The sequence below is a fragment of the Lithobates pipiens genome, unplaced genomic scaffold, assembly GCF_037356315.1.
Source record: "Lithobates pipiens isolate NorthernLeopardFrog02 unplaced genomic scaffold, aLitPip1_a1.2 Scaffold_18, whole genome shotgun sequence".
NCBI classification, from domain to species: Eukaryota; Metazoa; Chordata; class Amphibia; order Anura; family Ranidae; genus Lithobates; species Lithobates pipiens.
The window spans coordinates 161,443,947-161,456,799 of NW_027507758.1; the positions used below are offsets into that span (position 1 = coordinate 161,443,947).

General features: G+C 43.7%; 1 protein-coding gene across 1 annotated transcript in view; it reads left to right on the plus strand.

The window, feature by feature from the left end:
- Nucleotides 1–12,853, plus strand: part of MTRF1L (mitochondrial translation release factor 1 like) — a 35,891-nt gene that overhangs the window by 10,982 nt on the left and 12,056 nt on the right. Inside the window, exon 5 of the mRNA XM_077486319.1 lies at nucleotides 3,310–3,427. Within this exon, the coding sequence (XP_077342445.1) occupies nucleotides 3,310–3,427 (118 nt within the window). The remainder of the gene's footprint in view (nucleotides 1–3,309; nucleotides 3,428–12,853) is intronic.

Below are 12,853 nucleotides of genomic sequence, written 5' to 3' on the forward strand. Positions count from 1 at the left end.
AAAATATTTAGATATTGTGTGTCAAAGCCCTAGAAGTAAACTATTCTGGGTTTAGCTTGGTCATAAAATAGAAATCCAGCTATGTTGAAAGTATAACTAAAGGCAATTTTCTCCCTTTGCCTTTCAGGACAGCACCTTGGAGAGAGAGAGCGTAGCACCACCTCTTAAAACCTGCTGCTCCCACCATGACATCAGTTTTAGTGTTTCCTCCGCCATGGTGGAAGCACTGCTGGGGAACCAGAGAGGTTGTGCTTTCTCCAAGGAGGGGGTTTTGGCAGTACCTTAGGCTTTTTGCTGTCATCAGACCTGCCCAGCTCCCTCCCGCACAAGAAGGTGGGATCGCTCCAGTGCCCGTTCATTCGGCTCACAGGAGTAAGGGTCCATTGGTGGTTGTCTGCCCCATGTGTTCGGGGGGGGGGGCGGCACAGGTGTGTTCAGTTGGAGCGTATGTGCCAGGTCTCGGCATGTTGGCACAGAGTCTCGGATGGCAGGGGATGGAGACTTCCAGCGTGTCGTAGCAACACGTGGTTCTGGCTGCTGGAGCCCAGGAAGAAGGGGCGGGTCATCTTGCCGGGACTTCCTTCTGCTCCTGAGCAATAGATGCCAGAGGAGCTTCATTTAAGGAGCACACAGGCAGCTGCTGCGGCACTCGTGAAGGAGGAGACAGAGTCGTCAGCAGCAGTTGCGGATGCAGGCGCCCAGGTTCCTGGCCAGTCCCAGGTAGGAGAGGTGCAGAGGCACCTCCTTTCCTTTTCTTCACTGGGTGGTTATTTTGTTTGGTTTGATGGTTAGAGCCTGCAGCTGCCTGCTAGGATGACACGTTCTGTTAGCAGTTCAGCACGGAGGGAGACTCTGGGGAGTATGCTTTGGGCACTTTTTCTTGTCTCTCTATTGCAGTAGTATCTCGCTAATAGAGGTATGGGGGTTGTTTCTGTCTTACAGAAAGCCACTGCCAAAACAGAGACCTGCAGGAAGAAAATGCCCTTCATGCAAAAACCCATTAAGGGACACATGGGCCGAAATCGATTTGCAGATCCTGCGTCGCTGGTTTAATAAGGGAAGAGAACACACAGAAGTATAAGGAGCTATTTTCCTCAGTGAGAAAGGAATTCGCAGAGACCCTTGGGAAAGTACATTCCCTTATGAAGAAACAGGGCCACAGTTCCAGCCAGGAACAAGAGCTCCCAGTCCAGTCTTCCTCCTACCACTTCAAGACTAATTGCACTTTTTTACCTACAAAAAGATGTGCGTTTTTTTTTTTTTTTTTTGTTTTGATTTTAACAAATTTATAACAGTGTATGTGATTTCCCTTTTTGTTAAAGTTTATTTGTCTCACAATTGTTAAAAGCAAATGAAAGTTTTTAGAGTACTTTTGAACGACATTTGTCAAGCTGTCGATTTGATATGGTCAATTTTTACTTTTGCCTATTCTGCACAGTTTTTGTATTTTAGGATGTTTTCACCACCTTTTTGGTCATCTTACTGTGACTAGCCTTGAAAATCGGCTACAGTTTTCTTCTGTGTAGTTTTCAGGGTATGCATTGCAGATCACTCCTCCTACTTAAACCCAGCCCACCAAAAGCTTATGCTATAGGTTAGGCAGACTTCAGTTCTGTAACCTGTTGGGCTAGTGGTCATCAAAACTAAGGCTGGTTGACAGTTAAGTGGATAGATAGATTTTTTATTTATTTTTTTTAATTCATGGTTTTATTCATTTATTTAGTTTGCCAATAGTCATATTTTATTGCTGTCTGTGTCTCATGGGCAAGATTTTCCATCGCTTCTGTCCCATTAACAGCATTCTTACCAAAATAGGAAATAAAGGCTAAATCGATCCCACGTTGTCAAAATAAGTCCTCTTTTAGCACAGCACATGAAAGGTATGTCTTATCCAACCTGAAACTGAATACCCAGTGCTTGCCAATTATAATGTACAGTCAGATGCACTGTTTAAGTTTTTGTATTTCCTTTGGCCTAGCAGGATCAATTCAATTGAAACAAGTTTTTACTTTGGCCTTATTGCTATTAGTACTAACTTTAATTTAGACACCATAGACCTACTCGGTCTGATTTCGTAGAGTGAAGGTTGGAGGAGAGCTCACTTACGTGCTTTACAGGAAGTCTTCGATCTTCTCTCTCCTTTAGCAGGGTATTTATTTCTTCTTACTTTGTCTGGTTTCCCATCCCTCATATTTTCAAGTGAGAACCAGGCCCGGACTGGCCATAGGGCAGACCAGGCATGTGCTTGGTAGACCGGGGCAACCCGGGTTGTGGCCTGTTGATAACTGGGCCACCTAGCTGGAGATGACTGGGGTTGCTGCTCGCCTCCCTCTATGCAGCCATACCTGTGTCTCCTCTGCTCCACTCCTGGTGGAACTAACGGCGAAGTTGTTGGCTGCATGGCTTTGAGCTGTGTTTGACAGCTCAGAGCCAACGCTGACAGCCCCCCCACACTCTTCGCTCCGCACCACACAGACGGGAGAGGAGAGAGAGCTCTTCTGCTCCTCCTCCTGCCGCTATTGTGTTTGCCTCACCCACACTCCCCAGGGATGTGTGGGCAGGAAGTTTGAACCAGCAGACGCCAGCCAGTAGAGGAAAGTTGCAGGCAGCCTCCAACCTGGGGTGAGTAAGCTCACACTCTCTCCTGCTTCCCAGTGTATAAATTAATTTAAAGGGTTCTCTGTGGACTCTGCTGTGGGGGGGGGGGGGCTTTGGTGAGCAGAGACCCCCTTGCATCAGAGTTCCCCTTTACACCAAAGTACACAGCATTTCCCTTTACGTCAGAGTCCCCTTAAAGCAGGGTTCCTCTTTACATTGGAGTCCACAGAGCTCCCTGCTCCCTCCTTAAAGCGTAAGTGGAAATTCTGCACACTCTGGTGGTTTTGGGGGGGGGGGGGGGGAGCTCTGTGGACTCTAAGGGATCAAGGGGAGATCTGCACAGAAAGTAAAAGGGTCACTGTGATTATAGATAAAGGGGGGGGGGGGGATATGACTGCACTGTGATGGGGCTGTGATTGCTAGGGGCACTATAATGTAAAGGGACACTGAGATTTAAAGGGGACTTCACTGTAAAGGAGCACTAATTGTTACAGTGCATTCCCCTTGATGTCACAGTGTCCCTTTATTACATTAGTGTGTAGGACCGCATGCCAATAATACGGACAGCTTAAAGGAAGAAACAGCAGCCATAGCATCTACTTAATAAAGTATCAGGGCATCTATAGTAGGTTGGAGACCTGTTATTATTTCTGCTCCTTCCTTCCTCTTTGATATATTGTCGTCATCTGTTACTTTTGTCTATGTCTGCAGATACATTTAACAATTAATCCCAAAGACTTGCGTATAGAAACAAAAAGGGCCAGCGGTGCTGGGGGACAGCATGTTAATACTACAGACAGTGCTGTACGAATTGTTCACATTCCGACAGGTAGGTAACAAACTGTTAAGGAAAATTATTTTACTCTTGTCAATGAATATATAGCTGACTGATGGGAAAAAAAATGTGTACACCTAAAACTTGTTTGCATCATGCCTAATGTTTAATCACCTCCCACCCAGCCACTGCATATAAACAGCCGAGTGGGAACTTTCTAGATTTGGGAGGATATACCCATATACCCATGTCTTCCCACTCATGTGCCTTGTGTGAGTTTACAGATCAGGGTACAGGCTTATATTGTAATTGCTGTGATCCATCTCGGCAATCACACGTGCAAGCTAAGGCTGCATGCGGCAGCCTTCAAACTGTCTCCTCACATAGCGATCATCTGTGAAAGGAAACCAAGTGTTTTATTACAGTGATCAACACTCTGCGCGTAAAACAAAATTAAAATACAAATTAATCATACCCCTTAAGCAGTACAGTGTCACTATGGTGACACTGTACTGCTCTGGTGATCAAAGGCACCAACTGCTGCACTGATGACACCATATGCCAATGTAGCAGCCACTGTCTTTGATCAATGTCGTCATAATCGTGACAGTATTTAAAAAAAAAAAAACAAAAAAAAAAAAACATACTGTCACCAAAGTAATTGCAAAGTCACTATGGTGACCTTGTACTGCTGTGACCAGTGATTATCTACAGTGACTGACTGCTCTAATTGCTGTATCTCTGGTGCAGCCAAGCATTGTCACTGTGTCATCAGAAGGCCTCATTTGTGTGTGTGTGTGTCTGTCTCACTCTAACCTCGAACTCTGAACTCTGATGATCAGTGTTGGGATGGCTCTTCAGAAAGCATTGGACAGGCAATGAGGAGATATTGTATTGCCCCCTTACCCCCTGCTTTAACCACTTGGACCCTACACATGAGCCCTCATTCACTTAAAAGGGTCCTGATCAGCAGGTGCTACGCCCGCCAAAAGCAAGAGGATATAATTCCTACCATGGCTATGAAGGAAAGTATTGCAGCCATGGTATGTGTCCACTCCTGACTGCTGCCTCTGCAGCTAAAAGGGGCAGTGGTTACGGGGCAGTAAAACCACTGCCCAACCTGACCTGTAAACAAGCCCTAATAGTGTCGGTGTTGCCAGACCAGTGTAGTTGGAAACGGTGTTCCGGTTTGCCACCACACCGGACCAGTGCGGCCAGCAACAGTTTTTCCTGATCACCACACCAGTCTGTGTCACTAGAATTATGTATACCTGCAACAGTGTTCCTTATCACCGCAAGACCAGTGTATGCCAGCAGCAGTGTTTATGATCGTCACCACACAAGTCCCACTGTCACCAAGGAAGTGTAAGCTGGCGACTGTGTCCCTGATTGCTGCCACACTAGTCCCAGTGTAAGCCATCAACAGTGTTCCTGATCACCACTATATCCGTACAGTGATACCAGAGCCAGTGTAGCTTGGCCTGCAAAAGTTTTCCTGATCACCGCCACACCAGTGCAGTATTGCCTCTGGCTGCCTGCCCTGGCCTGTTTATTGACATTGTTTCTGCCTGCTGTCTGAACCAATCCTTTTGTGTTTTTAACTGACCATGTCTCTACTTGCCACCAGAACTGGCCCTACTGACTACATTCCTATGAGAAACCAGCCATCCCCTGTGGACAACTGCACTCCTGGAACCACAGGAAGCTTTTTTTTGTTCTTCCTTCTTTATCCTCATGTACATCCTGGTCAGGAAACATGGTGTTCCTGGGGTCAACCATGTACCAGTAGGCTAGGCTTCCTTGGCTTTTAGAAACGGGTACTCCTTGGACTTTATAGCCCATTTGTAGTTGGGCTGTAAAAGTCTCGCGCATGTGGTATCTCCATACTTTGGAGTAGCAGAATGTGTTTTGGGGTGTAATTCTAAGTATGTCTGTGCTGTGTGTTAACCATTTGCCTACTGGGCACTTTTACCCCCTTCCTGGCCAGGCCAATTTCCAGCTTTCATCGCTGTCACATATTGAATGACAATTGCCAGTCGTGCAACGCTGTACCCATACAAATTTAAATTTTTTTTTTTCACACAAATACTTTCTTTTCGTGGTATTTATTTAATCACCCCAGGTGTGTATGTATGTATGTATGTATGTATGTATGTATGTATGTAATTAGCGCTGCACGATTCTGGCCAAAATGAGAATCACGATTTTTTTATTTTTATTAGAATATAAAGATCATGATTCTCATGACGTAAAATCTTTCACATTTATTTTTATTTTTTTTCTTCATTAAACTAATTTTTTCCCCAAAAAATTGCATTTGAAAGACTGCTGCACAAATACAGTGTGACATAAAATATTGCAACAACCACCATTTTATTCTCTAGGGTGTCTTAAAAATATAATGCTTAAAAAAAAAAAAAAAAAAAAATATATATATATATATATATATATATATATATATATATATATATATATATATATATATATATATATATATATATATATATATATATATATATATATATATATATATATATATATATATATATATATAAATAAATAAATATCTCTATATCAAGACCAAAGATTTAGAAAAAAAAATGTTCATAGTTTTGTTATAAAATTTTTGAAAACCTGGTAATTTTTTCTCCTTCACTGGGAGGGTGACACTGGTGGGTACACATTGGTGGCACTGGTGAGCACCGTTCGGTGCCCTGATTATCAGTGTAGATGTCCCTTTTAGAGAAGCCAGTTAGCTCTGAGCATGAGGAAAGAAGTGCAGATAACTGGCTTCTATTTAAATCTGTGATCAGCTGTGATTGAACACAGCTGATCATATGGTAAAGAGTTGCTTATTGGCTCTTTACCTCAATCTGTTATCAGCAGCGACAGAGCGCTCCGACAGCGCCCCACAGCAGACGCGATCAGGACGGCCTCCCAGAACTAGCTGTCCATTCATCTATAGCGCAGTCTCCAAGTGGTTAATTGACAATTTTTTTATTTTTTTTATTTTTTATAACACAATGGTAATTTAAAAAATTGCCATATTTTCCAAAAACGTGTGGCAAAAAGACATTTAAAAAATAAATAAATAAATAACTATGCCTTTCAGAAAATAACTTGGGGCATTTGCTTTCCAAAATCTAATAATTTAGATGGGTAGTCAGGAAGTTAGACATGTCATTTATGATCCTTGAAAGCACAAAGGAGCTGCTTTTTGTGTCTAAGCTGAGAGTCTGAGGCCCCTTTCACATGGGCTGTCTGATCAGCTCCGTCTGTCAGTTTTTCAGGCGGACCTGATCGACCCTCATTGTTCTCTATGGAGTGGGGAATGTCAGCAGACACATGTTCGCTGACACCCACCGCCATCAGATCTGTTCCTATCCGCCAAAAACAGATGGTGGTCCTATTTTCCATCTGCTCATCGGATTGGATGTAAACTGAAGATGGTCCGTTTTCCATCCGATTGCCCCATAGAGGAGAGTAGGACTGTGTCCACACTGCATAGCGGAGCGGACACAGACCTGGACCTGTCATCCACCTGCTTAGCAAAGAGATCCCCCATTAAACAAGCGGATTCAGCTTAGCGGAGACGCCCGTGTGAAAGGGGCCTTACACATGTAGTATCCTGATATTTGAGCTGTGAAGCAGAATGTGTTTTGTGGTATAATTGTAAGTATGCCTATGCCGTGTGTAAGACATGCCTTGTTAACATGTTCCCGACCAGCCGCTGCAGTTGTACTGCGGCAGAATGGCACGGGCAGGCGAATCGCGGTCATACTACGTCGGGCGCGTGGCCCCGGTGATCGTATTCGAACCAGAACCGATCAGTCTCCAGACCCAGGCCAATGAAATCTGATCGGATCCTCGTGTTGGTCTTTTCCCTTCCAGACAGAGGAGAGATAACATTGAACAGTGAGTTGCACCAACACTATACTGACACCAGGTCACGTAGGCACACAATTCACCCCCCCCCCCCCCCCAGTTAACCCAATCACCACCTGTCACTGCGTCACCCAGTACAGCATTCAGATTTTTTTTTTTTTTTTGATCGCTGTACTGGTGTCATTAGTGACACAAATCCATGTTTGGGTAATTAGTCTTAGGCCCAGATAGGTCTAGGGACCCCCCTAAACCCCCCCCCCACCATAAAGGTTTAACCCCTTGATTACCCCGTCACCAGTGATCACTGTATAAGTGTTATGGGTGACGCAGTTTAGCTAGTTTATTTTTTTTATAGCGTCAGGGCACCTGCCGTATTTTACCCAATAAAGGTTTAACCCCCTGATTGCTCGGCGGGTGATATCAGCGGCATTCCCAAAAACGCAGTGTTAGTGGGATCGGCTGAGATACCTGCTATCACCTTCGTTTAGCCCCTCTGCCCAGCCCACCTCATCCCACCCAAGTGCAGTATCAATGGATCACTGTTGCTTACAAAATGCATAACTGCAGCGTTCGCAGAGTCAGGCCTGATTGCTGTGAATGCTAACAGTTTTTTTGGTAGCGTTTGAATCAGTCGCTAACAATCAAGGAGCTTTTTTATCCGTGAGTATCACTACTGTACCAATAAATTTAGAGACCAAAATGTCAAATCGAAGGTACACTAGTGAAGAGGCCTACACATTTCTGAGCATGACAGATAGTGAAGAGGAAGTCACTCCTTTGTCAGATTCAGGCTCGGAATACAAACCCGTAGACAGCAGCGGCACCCTGACAGATCGCTCTGACGACGGAGTTGTGGTTCCTGCCAAGGTCAGGCATACCAGACCCCGTTCTGCTGTCGTTGAGGTGTAAAAACCACGGGTCCCTCATAGAGCCGCGAGCCGGTACTAGCACTGCTCATCCTTCTGGTGAACTGGCAAGCACCAGCGGCCTAGTACATCCTGGTCGTACATCCAGCACTTGGTGATGTGGCGAGTCCCATAAGTGCAGTGCAAGCCGACAAGCACAAGTAGTGTCCCGCTGCCACCAAGAAGAAGACAAAGACAGGCCCATCAAACCCATAGTGCCCTTCCTGCAGCATTCGCCAATCCTAATTGGCAACCCACCACTTCTGAAACAGGTAGAAACAGTTGATTTTACGTCACTTGATTTTTATTTGATGTTTTTCACCGAAGATCTCTATAGAGCTATTGTGGACCAAAGCAATTTATATGCTGGTCAATTCATCGCCGCTAATCCCCAGCTGACCCTTGCCTTCCTGGGCCTATCCCTCCTCATGGGCATAACTAAAAAGAGTGACTTGCGGTCATATTGGTCCACTATCCCAATTCACCATATGCCCGTGTTCTCTGCCTCCATGGCCAGGGCACGATACGAGCAGATCTTGCTGTTCATGCATTTCGACAATAATTACCTCTCTTGGCCCCTCGTAAACTACTTCAACCAACGGTTTGCAGCCTTTTTCACTCCCCATCAAGCCTGGGTTGATGAGTCCCTGATTACGTTTCCTGGCCGCTTGTCATTCAAACAGTATCTTCCCAGCAAGCATGCCAGATGTGGGGTCAAGATGTATAAGCGCTGTGACAGGGCCACTGGCTATACATGTAGTTTTATGGTTTACGAGGGAAGAGGTAGTTGTGTAGAGCCGGAGAACTGCCCTGACTACAAAGGGAGCGCTGGTAAGTTTGTGTAAGACTTGGTGTCACCCTTATTCGGAAAGGGGTACCACTTGTATGTGGACAATTATTACACAAGAGTGCCACTTTTTAGTCACTTGTTTGATCATCAAATTGGCGCATGTGGCACCGTGCGATCTAATCGCCAGGGCTTTCCCGAGCAGCTTGTAGATTCCCGTCTTAGGCTGGGGGAGAGAGCCTGCTTGAGTTGTAGTAATTTGCTCGCTGTGAAGTGGAGGGATAAGAATGTTTTCATTCTGTCCTCCCTTCACGCAGACACAACGGTCCAAATTCCTATGGTGACTGGTGTTGTGGAAAAACCCCTGTGTCCACGAACATAATCTGAATATGGGAGGGGTGGACCTCGATGACCAGTTGTTGGCGCCGTACCTAATTGCCCGTAAGGACAGACGCTGGTACCTAAAAGTGTCTGTTTATTTACTTCAATTGGCTCTGCTGAATGCTTTTGTGCTATACAAAGCTTCTGGATGAACTGGATCCTTCTTTAACCACTACAATACAGGGCACTTTCGCCCCCTTCCTTCCCAGCCCAATTTTCAGCTTTCATCTCTCTCGCACTTTCAATGACAATTGCGCGGTCATGCTACACTGTACCCAAATGAAATTTTTATCATTTTGTTCGCACAAATAGAGCTTTATTTTGGTGGTATTTATTCACGACTCAGTTTTTTTTATTTTTTGCGATATAAAAGCGGAAATTTGGGAAAAAAAACTATATTTTCTTCATTCTATTTTAAAAGAAATCAAATAAAATCAAATTTTGTCATAAAGTTAAGCCAAAATGTATTCTGCTACATGTTTTTGGTAAAAAAAATTTCCGTTAAGTGTATAATAATTGGTTTGTGTGATCACGGACATATGTGCGCAAATGATCATGTACATATGTGTGCAGATAATCATTGGAACATGTGATTTTAGTGGGACGTGTTTTTTTTATTTGGGGACATGTGTGGTGACATGTGTATTGTGGTGACATGTGTGTTTACACTGTAGGTTTATACTAGACTGGTGATCAGTTAGTAAAAAGCTGTAAAAACCGCTCATACTCACTGATCACCAGCCGGCTGCAGCGATCTGCTCTCCTCTCCTCAGCGACGACTTCCGTGTGAGGAGAGGAGAGCCGATTGCCTAGTAACCGGCTGTTTACATTGCATGACGGCCGTGATTGGACACGGCCGTAATGTGATCAGGAGGGCCAATCACAGAGCCCTCCTGCCGATCCGAGATGCCCATCAGGATCGCGCCGCTGCACGGGCACGCACGATCCCCCTCATTCTGAAGGACGTTCCTGAACGTCCTCTCAGAAGTAGAGAGCTCTCACCCAGCCGTATATGTACATTGGCCGGGTGGGAAGTGGTTAAATTCCAGCAAGACATCATCAGAGCCCTTCTGCTTCCAGATGATGCTCTGGCCCAACTTCCCAATGCAAATGCAGTAAGCCGGCTGCATGAGAGGCATTTTTCACATATCCTCTCTGGTACCCCTACCCAAAGAAACCCCCCAAAAAGAAAAAGATGTCGTGTCTGTAGAAAGAGTGGATATAGGCGGGACACCCGCTATTATTGTCCTTCCTGTCCTGACCAATCAGGTATTTGCATTGGTGACTGTTTCGAACGCTGCCACACGCTAGTTGAGTATAGCATAGGGTACAGTACCACACAGGCACACGTACACAGGGTATCAAAAGATGTGATGGCCATCAGATTTTGACCCTAATCTGCAATGTTCAGTTTACAGTTTTTCTTTTTTTTTTTTTTTTACAGTTTTTATAAAAGTGAAAAAAATAAAAAAACGCACAAAAAAGCCAAAAATAGTTGTGGTTGTATTTTCTCTCTCGTTCACTCTCTACTGTCCGCTCACTATTGTTCTATATCTATCGTTCTCTGTTTTATTTTTACTATGTTTTATTGTATTTGCTTTGCGGGTATGTTTATACTGTAATGTTTGTTTTATTGTTAACCATCATTTGCTTGGCAGGTATGCCATTCAGCTGCAGCACGGGTTTATCTTGACCACAACAGCGTTTGCTCCCACGATACATAAAGCTGTGACTCCAGCTCTGTCGGAGGTGATTTCACCACCACAGTTAAAAAAAATAAAATAAAATGGTGCATGTATGCCTAACATTAGAAGTGGGTGGAGGAAGGGCGCCCTGAGGCTGCATGAAAAAAATAACATTACAATGTATGCCCAACAAGGACCAGCAAGGTACTGGTATGTTGCTAGACTTTGAGTGGATTATACCAGAATGATGCCTGCAGGTTTAGGTATCATCTTTGTATCATTCTTTTCAGCCAGCGGTCAACTTTCATGTAAAAGTAATCCTAGTGGCTAATTAGCCTGTAGACTGCTTTTCTAAGCAGTGGGAGTGGTAGGGCCTATGTTTGGGGGTTCAAAGTAATTTTCTTGAAAAAAAAAAAAAAATATATATATATATATATATATATATATATATATATATATATATATATATATATATATATATATAATTTTTTTTTTTTTTTTTTTTTTTTCATGTAAACAAAGTGTCAGGGCTTTGTCTTCAAGTGGTTAGAACAGTGTGTGATATGTGACATAATGTTGTGCATAAAATGCCAGGACAGTTCAAAACCCCCAAATGACCCCTTTTTGGAAAGTAGACACTCCAAGCTATTTGCTGATAGGCATGTTGAGTCCATGGAATATCTTATATTTTTATTTTTACCCTTTTTTCCCTTTTTTTTTTTTTTTTTTTTTTTTTGCACAAAGTTGTCACTAAATTATATATTGTTCAAACATGGCATGGTTATGTGTAGAATTGCACCTCAAAATGCATTCTGCTGCTTCTCCTGAGTATGGGGATACCTCATGTGTGAGACTTTTTGGGAGCCCAGCCGTGTACAAGACCCCCGAAAACCAATCACCGCCTTCAGGATTTCTAAGGGTGTAAAATGTTGATTTCACTTCCTCACTACCTATCACAGTTTCGGAGGCCATGAAATGTCAGGATAGCGCAAAACCCCTACAAATGACCCCATTTTGGAAAGAACACACTTCAAGCTTTTTGTTGAGAGGCCTGTTGAGTCCATGGAATATTTTATATTTTACCACAAGTTTCAGGAAAATTACATTTTTTATTTTTTATTTTTTTACACAAAGTTGTGGCATTATACCCCAAAATACATTCTATGTGTGGTAGTCCCATATACAGGAGAAGCGGCAGAATGCATTTTGGGGTGCAATTCCTCATATAACCATGCCATGTTTGAACAATATATAATTTAGTGACAATGTTTTGTTTATATAAAAAAAAAAAAAAAAATTATTTTCCCGAAACTTGTGGCAAAATATAAGATATTCCATGGACACAACACGCCTATCAGCAAATGGCTTGGGGTGTCTACTTTCCAAAATGGGGTCATCTGGGGGGGGGGGGGGGGCTTGTGCTATCTTGGCATTTTATGACTTTTGAAACTGGGCTAGGAGGTGAGGAAGTGAAATCAAAAATTACGCCCTTAGAACTCCTGAAGGCGGTGATTGGTTTTCGGGGACCTGTATGCGGCTAGGCTCCCAAAAAGTCTCACACGTGTGGTATCTCCATACTCTGAAGAAGCAGCAGAATGTATTTTGGGGTGTAATTCCACATATAGCCACATCTTAACAGCCTATGCCCTAACTCCTTGCTCCCCTTTTCCTCTAAACTCCTTGAATGCCTGGTTTACAACCAACTGAGTGACCACCTCATTAAAAATAACCTTCTTGATCCCCTTCAATCTGGATTTCGCCCTCAACACTCCACAGAAACTGCTCTTTTAAATCTCACAAATAGGGCTGCAACTAACGATTATTTTCATAATCGATT